Here is a 14698-nt window from a genome sequence, read left to right on the forward strand (position 1 = left end):
AATATTAAAGAGAAAACCTGTTACTAGAAGAATCAATATAAGATGGATCACTGCTGAAACTGAACGAGAAAATCGTTCCATTTTAAATATGATAAGCGAACGAATAAAAATGGAAGAGAAAGAGAGAGATTGAAAATTTTTGATACAATAGAAATCAAATATTAAGAGAGTCTTTTATATAAACTTAAGATTGCAAAAGTTATCGAGAAAAAGGATAACCCCACATTTGTTGTTTTCTCAAGTGATCTTAGATCACATTCATTTACGTTATAACTATTTATAATTTTAATAAATATGCTTATTTCAATTTATTTGTTTTGAATCATTGTTGGCATAGTATCAATCAATAATTATTACATTAATAGAAATTAAGTTTGAGGTTTCTAATATTAATAAGTTTGGGATTACAAAAAATAATAATGTATTAAATTACTATTTTTTAAATAATTTTATTCTAAATTTTAATTATAGTATTTCACACAATGTCTAAAACTATTTATAGACTTTCTCCAACTCATAATTAAGAGGATAATACGTTTCAGCGCACTTAAACTCACATCCTCCTGCATTAAGCACAATGCCAATATTAATAACAATGATTTAATATATGATATTTATACTTGTAATAACGTGTATTTTAAGGATATCTTAAAACTTTTCCATGTATTTTTAATAATTTGTATTTATTTAATAATATAAGTGAAACAAAAATAAAGTATAAAACTACGTCCAGGGGGGCTGGCATGGGCCCCGCCCCCCCTAAAATGGAAATTTTTATTTTTAGGCCCTTGAGATTTTTTAAAAATTTTAAATTAGTAAAGGTAAAATTCCACTTTGCCCCCCCTAAAATTATAAAAATTTAATTTAATCCTTTACAAATTATAAAAATATAAACCATAAAAAATTAAAATTTTATCCGGCCCCCTTAAAAAAAATTTCTGGCTTCACCCTTGACTACGTCATCTATTTTTTAGATAATTATATTGTTCTTATTGTTTTTTTTAATAAAATGCAGACATGCTTTTATTATTATACAAAAATCCCTCACAACCCCCCTCGCATACCAGGCAAAAACGCTTCAACTCGCAACAGAAACTCGATGAAATGCTCTAGTTTGAAGCGATCCAAGCAAACCCTAATTAGAATCCTTTGCTCTAGCACTCTTTCTTAGCAGAGCCGGACAAGTTAGGTGGTTTTGTGTGTATTCCGTTTTTCGACCACCACAATCCCTTGAATCACTGCCGATTCTTCCACCTATCAAACATCGCGCTTTCGGAGAAAGCAATTATATTGTTCTTAAAAAAACTATCATGTTTTTTTTTTTTGTGTCTAATTTTTAGCTCCTTTCGGATTTGCCTTCTTGTGTGACAGAGGTTGATAATGAGCAAGTTGTAGCCCCGTTTCAGACTGAAGAATTTCGATAGGCTGTGTTTGATATGAATCTGAAGAAGGCGTCGGGGCTGGATGGTAGGAATCCGGATTTCATCCAGCATTGTTGTTGTTTTATTGGGGAGGACATGTTCAATCAATGCTGCACTTGGCTCAATGATGGTGTATCAATCATTGTTTTGATTCCTAAGAAAGATCATCCTCATAGTATGTTTGAGCTCCGGCCTATTGCACTTTGTAACGTTTTGTATAAGATTGCGGCTAAAGTTTTGGCAAACAGGCTCAAGACTATACTTCCACGTATTATTTATGATTGCGTTTGAAATTATCCATCACCTGCAAAGTAGATCTAAAAAAGGTGAAATTGCAGTAAAGATCGATATCAATAAAGCTTACGATAGCGTTGACTGGAACCTTTTGAGGTACACTCTGTTGAAGATGGGTTTTGGGGAGAAATGGGTGAATTGGGTTATGATGTGCGTGAGTTGGGTCCAATTGTACCGAGTCGTGAACTTCCTCAAGGAGACCCTTATCCATCCTTTGCATCGAGGGACTCAATTCTTTGCATAAGAGTGTCGAGACTAAAGGTGATTTTTTGCATTGAAGTAGAAGGATTGAAATGGTAAAAACGGTCGAGGGGCAAGATTATATGTAATGTTGACACTGCTGTGGTTGTTGCTGAAAACAAGACGAGTTGGGCAACTGTGATTCAAGACACGAATGGTAAGTTTAATCGTAGACTCGTAGTTGCTGGTGTTTTTGGTCAAGTTGTTTGGAGAGTCATTTAGCTGAAGCATCACGTACGAGAGGCTATGTCTTGGCTCAAGGAGATGCGCATGGATGGTTTCATTTCGGAGTCGGATGGCCCACGGGTTATTAAAGCTTTGAATAACTCCACCATAGACAATTTTGAGTTTGGCTTCATCATTAAAGATATTATTTGAACAAAATAATTTATTATTTAAATTTCATCAAATTTTGCATGGTTTAAAAATAAGCCTCAAACCTAAGCATAGAGTCCTAATATATATATATAAGACAAATAATTCTAGAAGAAACTCAGAAATTATGAATTAATTTAGAAGTTAATATTCAATAATAATAAATTTCCTTGTACATAAATATGTTGTTAAAATTTTATTCTCTCAATTCTCACGCACATGCAAAATAAGAGGAAAGGGGGTAAAGTATAATGAAATTGCTCATCTAACAAGGCTTAGTACAGACGCATTTGCGAAGGAAACCTTTGCAATCTCCATTAGGAAAACCCTCGGTCTTGCAAACAATATCACAATTGTCATCACGTAAGCATAGCCCCTTGAATGCATTGCTTGGGGACTCGCATATCTTATCACCATCCGCTGCCACAGGTCCCATCTCTGTTTCATTTCACATAATATAAATAGGTGTGACGTATAAAAAATTAATAACATACTTTTTAAAACAGAAATGAGGTGATTAATTTTATATTAAAAAACTTATCTTAACAAAAATGAATGTCAAATATGAAAAATATATATATATATTTAAGCATATGAGATGACTAAATGGAACAGTTAACTTTAATATATGTACATTTATTAAATAAAGAATCAATAGCGAAACTAGTGAAAGAGAAATGGGGCAACAAGCATCCATCATGGTAATATGAGTTAATGGGTTAACTTTATTCTGAATATCATTCTGTTAAGGTGAATGTGAAATATGAATATATATATATATATATATATTTTCAAAATATGTAAATACATATATTTCACATGCTTATTAGATTCATGCCCATATGAATATGTTAAATACAAATATTTTATAAAAATTTAAAATTTTAGCGAATCAAATAATAAATTAAATGAAAAGGAATCGAAAATAATATTAAAGAGAAAACCTGTTGCTAAAAGAACTAACATAAGAAGGACCACAGCTGAAACTGAACCAGAAAATCGCTCCATTTTAAATATTATAACAAAGCGAATGATTGAAAGCGAGAGAGAAATTGAGAGAATTTTTAGTACAATAAAAACAAAGTACTAAGAGATGTTTATATAAATTTGAGATTGCAGAAGTTATCGATAAAAAAAAGGATGAACCCCACATTTGTCGTTTTTGCAAGTGATTTTAGATCACATTCATGTACGTTATAACTGTGTAGCCCACATATGATGGCAATTTTTCGCTTATTGAAATTCTTAGAAAATTGATTTGTTTTATATTTATTTTAGAATACAAAATTAATAGGTTTTATTAGTTCATTACCAAATTAACAGTTGGATATTTTATAGTTTAAATTAAGTTAAACTTAATAGTTTTGTTAATATATTTTATTTGAAACATTGTCATGCATAGTATTAATCAATACTATCTTCTTATTTATGAGTTGAGAGAGAAATTATCGATAATTTATAAGTATTGTGTTAAAAAGAACATATATGATCATGACTTGTAATGAGATTTTAAAAAAAAAAATTGTCATGTATTGGTTTTTGGTCTTGCTTCTAGCTTTTAGGTAGGTATTTTTAGGGCAAGTTTTCTCATGCCTTGTTTGCATGTTTAGTATTTGTTTTATCAAGTTCTTTCAGAGTTTTGCTTTTCTATTGTTTCCATGTTTGATAGTAGTTTTTGATGTAACAGTTCAAGCAGAGGCGGATTTAGGGTAGCTGGCAGGGGTCCCGACCCCTCCCCTAAAATATAAAATTACTATTTAGACTTTTAAACTTTTAAAAAAATTTAAATTAATAAAGGTAAAATTATAATTTAACCCCCTTAGAATTATAAAAATTCAATTTAATCGTTTTAAAATTATAAAGATATAGACTATAAAAAGTTAAAATTTCATTCGGTCTCTAAAAATTTGTTCTGGCTTTGCCCCTAAATTCAAGATAAGGAAGAAGTAGAGTTGATTCTTGTAATACCCCATACCCGTACCTGAGACCGGGATAGGATACGAGGCATTACCAAGATTTTCAGAATAATTTCAATTAATTTATATTATTTAGTATTCATTTTCATGTTTCATGTAACATTCTTTTCATAAATTCAATTCAAAATATCATATAAAATACGATACAATACTTAAATTTTCATATTTACATGCTCATGCAGGATATACGAACCTACCTGACTAAATTGCAGAAATACCAATATTTAGGGGCATATTGGTGATTTACCATATTCCCAAATTTCACCCAATCTTAAATTGATAATTTCACTCAATTTATTAATTTAGATAATAAAACAATTCATTCCTTTCAATTTAGTCATTTTTGACATTTTTATAAAATTACCCATAAAGTTTTACTTTTATTCAATTTAGTCCTTGAGACAAAAACATACAAATTAGCCATGCTAGCTGAATATTCATACATATTTTTCCTCCTCCTCCTCTCCATTCCACATCCTTAGTATAAACAACACACTTGTAGGTAACATTATCCATAATTTTCACTATCTACTTATGTGAATATTCAAGCTATCCATCTATGTCATAGTCACTAAATTATTTTTATCTTGAGCTACAGAACTCCAAATTAAGATACTATAATTTTCCCTGAAACTAGACTCATATACCTTCTTACCATAAAAATTTCATAATTTTTAGTTGGGCCAATTAATACAGTTTATTCATTAAATTCTCCCCTGTTCTGCTATCTGACAGTTCCGACCTTTCTTCACTAAAAATTAATTATATTCTTGTACAGGATTCGAATGATGTCCTCATTTATTTCTCTTGAAAATAGACTCATTCAGGATTCTAAACATATAAATTTAAGCCCCTAATTATTTTTATCCAATTTTTTATTATTTTCCAAAGTCAGAACAGGGGAACTCGAAATCATTATGACCTTGTCTCGCAAAAGTTATTGTATCTCATGATTTACAATTTTATTGCTTACATAATTTCTTTTATAAGAAACTAGACTCAATAAGCTTTAATTTCATATTTTATTTATCCTCTAATTCAATTTCTATAAATTTTGGTGATTTTTCAAAGTTTGACTACTGCTGCTGTCTAAAACAGTTTTAGTGCAAAATGTTGATTTCCATTTTGCCCCAAATTTCACAATTCATACAATTCAGTCCTTGCTCAATTAACCCCTCAATTAAGATAATTTTCTCAATTAATAATTTTTCTAGACATTATAAGTTATTTCATAACTATTGAAATTCATAATTTCCATATGAAACTCTAACTTCAAACTCTTTTACAATTAGGTCCCAAACATTCACTTTCTATTCAATTCTTTCAATAAAATCAGCATATAAATAATTTAAAGCTCTAATTCCATGCCAAATCATCATATACTTCCAGCACATATTTATAGCAGCTTTCAATTTCTTTCATAGAATCAAAAACTAATGAATTCAACAAGTGGACCTAGTTGTAAAAGTCACAAAAACATAAAAATTTCAAGGAGAAAGCAAGAATTAAACTTACATGAAGCTATAGTATGAAAACCAGCTTGAACCCTCCTCCATGGCTGTTTTTCAGCTGATAAATATGAAGAGAAATGAAGAGAATTCTAGATATTTCAATTTAGTCCCATTTTTATTTAGCCAATTTTGGCAATTTTCCAATTTTGCCATTATTTCATCCATTTCCTGATTTTTCTCAGCTATTGCCGCCCAAAATATCTCCTTTAGGACTATTTTCACTTTAGGTCATTCCTCATTTGACAATTGAGCTATTTAATCCTTCTAGCAACTTTTACACCCTTTTCAATTTAGTCCTTTTTATTTAATTAACCACCTAAACGTCAAAATTTTCTGACTAAATTTTAATACTACCTCACCAACACTCCATAAATATTTCTAAAAATATTTATGGCTCGATTTATGAAGTCGAGGTCTCGATACCTCATTCTCAACCCAATTTACCTAATTAATTCTTTTAAATTGCCAAATTCACTAATTCAAAAATACTTTTATATTCGCATTTGACTCATAGGAATTAATTTATTAAATTTTTAACTCACCCGTCGGATTTGATGATCTCAAATCTCTATTCTCGATACCACTGAAAATTAGGCTGTTACAATTCTAAATCCAAATGAGGCTTTTGATAAAGGAAATCAACTATATGATCTATGTTTTTGTTTTAAAAAAAATATAATCTGGTTGGAAAGTTCATGAGTGAGAGGGTCGTTAATTTTGCGGTCATGGGGCGTACTCTTCTATCTCTTTGAAGACCGATTTAAGGAGCGTGCAACAAACCCATTGAGCATTAGTAATAGTGGGCTCTATGTTATTCAATTTTTTTACCATGTTGATGTGAAGAAGATGCTATCGGGAGGTCCATGGTCTTTTAATAACTATCACTTGTTGGTTCATTAGTTGACCAAATGGAAGAATTGTAAGACATTGAATCCGAGGCTTTAATGAGGAATTTTTATAATGTGACGAGATTCTTTTTGGATAATAATTTTTCGAGAAATTTCATGAATAATTATATTAAATAAATGACAATCGTTTATGTGAAATAAGAGAATTAAATGTTAAGGGATAAATCTTTTGAGGTTTCCTTTAATTATGAATTGGTGCCAATGATATATTATCAATGTGGTATTATTGGACATAGTGAATTAAATTGTCAAAATATTATTAGAGATGTCGAAAATGAGGTGGTCCGAGAATGGCTGGTAGAAATAAGGGCTGAGAGGCACAATTTAATAGAATTTAAAATATTAGTGGGGATGTTATTCGATCAATCAAACAATATGAGATGTGATTTGTTTATCGAAAAAATTTGGAGGCTTGGGGTTCCAAAACCTTAATAGTTTCAATATTGCTATGCTTGGAAAATAGTTTTGGAGGCTTATTTTCAATCCCAATTCGCTTTTGGAAATAGTATGCGAAGCAAGATATTATCCAAATAATAGTTTATTTGTGGCTACAAAAGGGTGCACTTTTTCTTCCATCCGGAGGAGCAATATGGCACCACCGTACTTACTAGGATTATAGTGCTAAAATGATAACAAGTCAACGATGGTGTTAGAGATGGAGTTGTACATGGAACCCCCAAGTAAAAGTTTTAGGCTGAATTTTTAAGTTAAAGTCGGCTTAAAAAATTGACTTAAATTTTTGTCAAGTCTAATTCGGATAAATATGTCAAAATTCAAACTTGGTTGAGCTCGATCCCACTGTATTAAAAATTTTTATATAAAAAATTTAAAAATATAATATATTAAATACACTTCAAACATTAAAATATATGTTTTTCAATAAATTGAACAAAATTTAAAAATATGCTTAAATAATATTAAGATAAGTGCAACTTAACAAGCAAATATTTCTAAAATAGTAGCAAAATTAATAATAAAACAAGAGTTATACAATATCCAAAAATAATAACAAATAGTAATAATTAGAGGTGATCATGGGCCGGGCCGGGCCCAAATAAAATTTTAGGCCCGTCTACTAGGCCTGGGCTCGGCCTGGCCCAAAACATGGGCCTAAAATTTTGCCCAAGCCCGGCCCGAAATAAAATCACTAAGCCCGAGCCCGACCCGGCCCGACCCATATTAATTTTTTTCTTATTTCATTAAATAAAAAATTTAAAAATATAATAAATTAAATATATTTAAAAACATAAAATAAATATTAAAACAAATAAAAATAATACCAAAACAATTCTTAAAACAATACACAAATTAACAATATAATAAAAATAGTTATATTAAAAATTTAAAATAATTAAAAATAAAATAAAAAATATATTAATATATAATTGGGCGGGCCCGGCCAAAAACTCTTACTCGAGGTCCGACCCGTTTTTTAAACGGGCCTCGTTTTTTTGCCCAAGCCCATTTTTCGGGCCTATATTTTTACCCAAACCCTCCTATTTTTCAGACGGGCCTTGGTGAAAGGTCAATACCAAACCCATGATCAGCTCTAGTAATAATATAATAGCGAAATGATAACAAAACAGTAAAAAAAGTGACAAAACAATAAAAAAAGCATTAGTTTTTTATTTATTTACAAATTTGGGCTCAAAAAAGTTTACTGAGGCTCAATCCATTTAGAAAACGAGTTTTATTTTTTGTCCAAGTCTATTTTTTGAGCTTATATTTTTGTCAAAATCCTTTCACTTTTGAGCGAGCTTTCAAGCCGGACTGGGTGGCCTGACCCATGAACAAATCTAATTAGAGATATGTGAAAATTTAAATTAAGTTGAAATTTTGTTTATATAATTATGTCAAATCAAAATCTTTAAAATCACGTATCAAAGTTAAAATTTAATTAGAGTTTCACAATTTTTAAGAAAAATTAAATTTATTGTGAATTCCATCAAATAAAAATGAATCAATGATGTAATTGGTTCAATGTTTTTTATTATTCAATGATAAATATATTTGAGGCAATGTAATAAATCATAGCAAATAAAAAAAATTAGGTCCAAACATGAAAGCAAATCCAAAGAATTTCCGGGAAAATAAATGGCAGACAAAATTTAAATTTTGGAGGCAAAAACCAAACAGGAAAAAAAACCCCAATTCAATGGCGCCCTTTTTCCAGTTCATTTTTAGGGATTTTGGCGGGTGACAACTTGGGATAAAAACCGTACCCATCAAAATTTCTAGATCAGCCCTCTTTCCTTCATTTCTTTCCATAGAAAATTTTTACTTTCATTTCTTCTTCAGCTCCATTGCTTCGATCTTCATTCCTTTTTCTACTGATTTGTTTTTTTTTTTCTTGTAATCATTTTCCATCTGTGTTTTCGATTGCATACATTGGGTTGGTTTCAGATCTTCGAAACTCCAAGTAAAAATGTTGGATCCTAGTGAAAAAGTAAGCCATCATTATCTCTTAAAAATGTTCTTCATTTGTTCATATGAGCTTTAACTTTCCCATTTTTTTCTCAGCTGATTTTCTTTATTGTTTTATCATATTTTCTTGCAGGGATCAAATTCTAAAGCTCCAAACAGGAAATCCCCAGAAACCATTTCACCAAAAATAACTCAAAATCAAATCATTTGCAATGAACAAATCAAGAAAACTTGTGCTAATTGTGGTACTTCTAAAACCCCCCTTTGGAGAGGTGGACCGGCTGGTCCCAAGGTATTTCTATTTTTTTTTCAATTTCAACAAGTTTTTTTTATCTTTAATCTTTAATTCCTGTCTGGGTTTTTATGCGATTTGGGTTTTTTTTTTCCTTTTTTTGCAGTCTTTGTGCAATGCTTGTGGGATCAAAAGCAGGAAAAAAAGAAGGGCAGTTTTAGACAAGAAATCAAAGAACCCTAAAAATTTAGGGGATAATTTAAAGCAAAGATTGATATCTTTGGGAAGAAAAGTTTTGATGCAAAAATCAACAGTTGAGAGTCAAATGAGAAAATTAGGAGAAGAAGAACAAGCTGCTCTTCTATTAATGGCTCTTTCTTATGGTTCTGTTTATGCTTAGGGTTTTTTTTAGCTAAAATAATAGGATATTTAAAGGGTATTTAACCATTATTAAGTGTAATTTTTGGTTATATTTCCTTAATTCTTTTAATGGAAAAGTATTTTTAACTAATTGTGTTGTTGGAAGAATTTAAGGGCAAGTGTAAGAAAATTCAGAAATTTCATTCTATTTTTCCTAATTTAATTTTAGCAGTAGTTTATATTTTTGGGATTATATTTTCTTCTTTTTGAGATTAAATTTATTTTGTTTGGTAAAAACATTTCTTTGGTTTTTTAATTTAATATTAAGTAAATTGATTACTCTTAAAAAAATTGACTATTTAATTTTTATAAATTTTAAAATTAAACAATTAAGGAAAATTAATCTTGCAGTAGATGTTTATTGTTAATTGTTTTTAATTTTGATTGGTATTATAATAAATTTAGTTTTCATATTTATATTTTTTTGTAAAAGTTGAAAAAATTAGTAAATATTGTGAGTTAAAATTATTAAATCAAGATTAAATTAATTGAGTTAATAAATTTTGAGGGTTAAATTTATTATTTTATTTATAAAAATATGTAAAATTGAAGAAAAATATTAACTTTTTATTGATTGTTCTTAGTTACTCTTTTTCAAAATTGGTAGAGATTAAATTATTCTATTTTTTTAAGAGATATTAAATTGCTTAATATCAAAATTTCAAGGGACCAGATAGGTATTTGTCACTATTTTGTTTTATTACGCGATGGTTTAAATAAACCTGGGCTAAAATAAAAAGGTAAAAATTCACATTTAATTCCCAGGAAAAGGAAGGGAAAAGACAGGGCCTATTGAGTTAGAATAAGGATGGAAAGAGAGAAAATAAAGTTTCAAGGAAAACCCAGAATTTTCTTGGGTGCCAAACAGTATTAAGTAAGTTGAATTAAATTATCTTTAATATTTGATTTCGAGTAGCTGATAAAGTAAACTCAATCAAACTTAATCAATTCCGAGCATACAAATGAAGATTTTTTTTTACTAGAAAAATAACTAATTTACTCAATTAAGTTTCAATTATTCGATTTTTATCTCAAATCGATCTTCAATTTTAAAATTAAAACTCAATTGAAATCAGAACGTATTTCGAGCCTTCTTCCGAACCACATGCTGCCATATGTTCTTGAGCGTCTCAATACGAACCGGTTTGATTAAGTAATCACAAGCACCATATGTAACACCCTTCATAACAACTTGTTTTCTAGCATCTGCCGATATCACTGCATAAAATACAAGTTTGAGTCATTTCAGGTTAAAACTTAATTTTGAGTTTGTGTAATTTGGGGTTGAGGCTTAATTAGGTTTGGATCATTATAAAATCTAATCCTTCTAAGTTCGGATCATTTTTTGGTACTTATCAAATCATTTTCAATTCAAGTTTGTTTCAAGCTTAATTTTATTTTGGATTCGAGCTAAATGGATTTGAATTATTGACTTTCTATTATCAAGTCGAACTGAATCGAGTTTGGTTTAGGTTGATTGAATTAATTTTTCGAATTCGGATCAAAATTAAGAAGTTTAATCCAAACTCGATGAATCCAAAATAAAATGATAAATAATAGGTTATTACGGATAACAGGGAGATCCATCTCCGAATTAATATGCTTGAGAAGTTCGAATCCGTCCATGTCTGGCATATGGACATCACTGATAACGATATCAAACTCGTTTTTGTGCTCACGTAGCACCGACAATGCAGTCTCAGCTTTGTTGCATTTCGTAACTGTAAACATTCACACATCAAATTTATGAAAATAGGTAATCTCAAAAAAAGCAAAGCATTATAAAGTGGCATACTATCAATAGGCATTGATTCAATCAGTTCAAATTTATTTTTACTTTAAATATATTCCAGTTTTCAGCTATGCTCGAAACAAAAATTTTTTATTGTAAATTTTCAATCATATGGGTAGACCTATTCATGAGTCGGACTTAAATTTAAAAAAAATCTGATCTTGTCTCAATCTTTCCTTCGAAAAAAACCATCACTATTAAAAAGTAATAAAAATATTAAGAGTAAACTATTAAAATAGTTACTTATATTTGTCTCAAGTTACATTTTAGTCACTTACGTTATCATGTTGTAACATTTTAGTCATTGAGCATTAATTATCATTAACAGTGTAACGGTAAGCTGATGTGGCATGTTAAATCATCATTTCAAATGAAAATTTTAGGTTAAATTATATCATTAGTCCCTATATATTTTTCGTTTTGAGCAATGTGATTTTTTTCTTTTACATTAAAAGAGATGGAGAAGGGAGAAAAATAGAGGGAAAAACAGAAGGGAATGAAAAAAAAGGAAAGTTAACATAAAATAGAAAAATTAAATTGTTCAAAACGAAAAAATATGAAGATCAATTGTATAATTTAACCTAAAAATTTTGTTTAAAATGATAGTTTACGTGTCACGTCAGCTTACCGTTACACCATTAACGGTTTAGTGATTAAAATGTTACAACATGTTAATATAAGCGATTAAAACGTAACATTTCAAACATAAGTGACTAAAATGTAAGCTAAGGAAAACAAAAATGACTATTTTGATAGTTTACCCAAATATTAAAAATATATTAATTTTATATTAATATTTATATACTATAATTAAATTAAATTTAAAATAAAAATAGAAATATTTTAAAAATTGGCAAAAAATATTTATTTAACCCTAGCTCAAGTTCGGTCGAGTGGTCTACCTACCCTTTGGACAGGTTTACACATTTGGAATATACTTAATTCTCATTTAAATCTGAAAATCCAACTCAATTAATATGAATTCAAACACAATTCAACCATGGAATTTGAAAAACCTAAATCTAAAAATGGTTCAAACTATAGAAGAAATAATACAAACCCATAAACCCGAACCAAAAAAACTTCAACTTGAAGTTAGTATTCAAAATGAAAATTTAAAGAAATTGTTGACTAGTACCTTGATATAAGCAGGTTTTTAGCATTTTTTCAAAGACCATAAGACATGTTTGATCATCGTCAACAACGAGAACACGCAAACCAGCAGGGAATTGATCTCTACCGTTCCAAGCACCGCTTGAGCTAGCAGTCGACATGGATCCATTTCCATTACTTGAATTCATCTGTTTAAAAAAGGGGGGGAAAATACTATAGAAAATTTGACATGAAGATGCTACTGCCTTTTTCACATGCTTAAATTTGAACTCACTAAGCAATTACAATAATAATTTATGAACAGAAAAAAAGAAGAGAAAAGAGAGAATAAATTATGAAAGAAAGATTTTTTATTGATACCGTGTTGAAAAACGAAGCCAGAGTTGAGAGATATAAAGTTGAAAAAGGCAGAGAGATTTTGTTTGAATTATTAGCATAGAAAGCGTTAAAATAATACAAAAAAGTGTCTTAAAAGATTTGTTTTTTTTAATAATTAAATAATAAAAACGTGTCACTATATACTCGAGTTAATCAAGTACTGTTGATTTTGACAAAATGAGTCACTTTTAAAAAAGTCTGAATCACTACTAATTCGACGAATTTTATTATTTTGAAAAAGATTCATTCAAGATGGAAAAAGACAAAATGTGTATTATTATCCTAACATGTCATTGTTAAAGTAAAAAATTATTTTAAAATAATATTTTTTAAATTTTTAGAATTTAAATTAAATAAATAAATTTTGTAAATATTATAAATTAAATTTATTAATTTTTTAATATTTAAAATTAAATTAATAAAATGCTTAAATATTAAAAATTAAATTTATTATTAAGATAATAAAAAAACCCACATGTGAAAAAAGTTGAAGGAAGAGAAATTTTGTTTGAATTATTAGGATAGAAAGCGTTAAAGTAATACAAAAAGTGTCTTAAAGATTTGTTTATTTTAACAATCAAAAACAAAAACGTGTCATTATGTACTTGAGTTAATCAAAACATCTGAATCGCTACTGATTCAAAGGGTTTATTATTCTAAAAATAAGATTCCTTCAAGATAGAAAAAGATAAAATGTGCATTATTATCCCAACATGTCATTGTTAAAGTTAAAAAAAATATTTTAAATTATTCTTTTTTTTTAATTTTAAAATTAAAACTAAATTGATAGATTTTGTAAATGTTAAAGGTTAAATTTATTGATTTTTAGAATTTAAATTAAAATGACAAATTTTATAACATTGAGGGCTAAATTTGTTTTTTTAAAGATATGAATCAAATTAATAGAATATGTAAACGTTAAAGTATTAAAATTAGTTATTAATCCAAAAAAAGTTCACGTCAACTTTAATCACTCATTTAGTGGCAACGAATGAGAGAGTAACGAAAATAATTAATTTTGAAAAGTCAAGTGACTAAATAAAAAAGAAAAACATGACTAAAATAGAACCAAAAGCATAATTTAATGACTATTTTTATAATTAATCCTTTTTATTTTAATACTGCATTATTTAGATATAAACAACCTCTAATAAAAAATATATAAATAACTTCCTATATAATTTTATTGTCTAAAAGAACTTTTGGTAAAAACACATTTTATTCTCTTTCCATTTCGATATTAAATAAATTTATCCCTCTTAAAATCGGAGCAATTTAATCCCTATAAATTTTAAAATTTAGCAACTCAAGACAACCAATCAAAAAGTGAATGTTATAAGTTGTATATAATTTTGATTAGTATAATACTAAATTTAGTCCTCAATTTTTACATATTTTGTGTAAATATTGGTAAAATTTATAAATATTACAAGTTAAATTTGATAAATCAAGACTAAATTAATTGTATTTAATTATTCACTATTAAAATTAACAGAGATTAAATTGCTCTTATTTTTTAGAACAATTTGTTCAATGTCAAAATTAAGAGGGACAAAGAAGATTTTTACCAAGACTTTTCTATCCATACAAAAAAATGGCATAATATCTTATTTG

The 14698-nt window shown here is 28.4% G+C and overlaps 3 protein-coding genes across 3 annotated transcripts; 1 reads left to right on the forward strand and 2 right to left on the reverse strand.

The window, feature by feature from the left end:
- Window positions 1-2455: 2455 nt before the first annotated feature.
- LOC128289396 (defensin D2-like) lies at window positions 2456-3428 on the reverse strand. The gene is made up of 2 exons (XM_053025209.1): window positions 3275-3428; window positions 2456-2768 (listed from the first exon to the last, which is right to left on the reverse strand). Exons 1-2 carry the CDS (start codon window positions 3336-3338, stop codon window positions 2596-2598), a joined length of 237 nt encoding a protein of 78 aa, XP_052881169.1. The 5' UTR covers window positions 3339-3428; the 3' UTR covers window positions 2456-2595.
- A 5485-nt stretch (window positions 3429-8913) lies between these two features.
- Window positions 8914-9994, forward strand: LOC108482434 (GATA transcription factor 15). The gene is made up of 3 exons (XM_017785566.2): window positions 8914-9171; window positions 9283-9441; window positions 9548-9994. Exons 1-3 carry the CDS (start codon window positions 9151-9153, stop codon window positions 9779-9781), a joined length of 414 nt encoding a protein of 137 aa, XP_017641055.1. The 5' UTR covers window positions 8914-9150; the 3' UTR covers window positions 9782-9994.
- Window positions 9995-10671: 677 nt separating this feature from the next.
- On the reverse strand, window positions 10672-13147 carry LOC108482550 (two-component response regulator ARR2-like). Its single transcript, XM_017785681.2, has 4 exons — window positions 13067-13147; window positions 12732-12894; window positions 11370-11522; window positions 10672-11019 (listed from the first exon to the last, which is right to left on the reverse strand). The coding sequence occupies exons 2-4, from the start codon at window positions 12892-12894 to the stop codon at window positions 10874-10876; spliced, it is 462 nt and encodes a 153-aa protein (XP_017641170.1). The 5' UTR covers window positions 13067-13147; the 3' UTR covers window positions 10672-10873.
- Between the last annotated feature and the right edge of the window lie 1551 nt (window positions 13148-14698).

Source organism: Gossypium arboreum, chromosome 1 (assembly GCF_025698485.1).
Source record: "Gossypium arboreum isolate Shixiya-1 chromosome 1, ASM2569848v2, whole genome shotgun sequence".
Lineage (NCBI taxonomy): Eukaryota > Viridiplantae > Streptophyta > Magnoliopsida > Malvales > Malvaceae > Gossypium > Gossypium arboreum.

Coding starts and splice junctions, on each gene's coding strand:
- LOC128289396 (XM_053025209.1), bottom strand. CDS start 3,338: ATGGAGCGATTTTCTGGTTCAGTTTCAGCTGTGGTCCTTCTTATGTTA. Junction 2,769..3,274: donor GTTAGTTCTTTTAGCAACAG/GTTTTCTCTTTA, acceptor GAAATGAAACAG/AGATGGGACCTGTGGCAGCG.
- LOC108482434 (XM_017785566.2), top strand. CDS start 9,151: ATGTTGGATCCTAGTGAAAAA. Junction 9,172..9,282: donor TGTTGGATCCTAGTGAAAAA/GTAAGCCATCAT, acceptor ATTTTCTTGCAG/GGATCAAATTCTAAAGCTCC. Junction 9,442..9,547: donor GTGGACCGGCTGGTCCCAAG/GTATTTCTATTT, acceptor CTTTTTTTGCAG/TCTTTGTGCAATGCTTGTGG.
- LOC108482550 (XM_017785681.2), bottom strand. CDS start 12,894: ATGAATTCAAGTAATGGAAATGGATCCATGTCGACTGCTAGCTCAAGC. Junction 11,523..12,731: donor AAAAACCTGCTTATATCAAG/GTACTAGTCAAC, acceptor GAATGTTTACAG/TTACGAAATGCAACAAAGCT. Junction 11,020..11,369: donor GATGGATCTCCCTGTTATCC/GTAATAACCTAT, acceptor TATTTTATGCAG/TGATATCGGCAGATGCTAGA.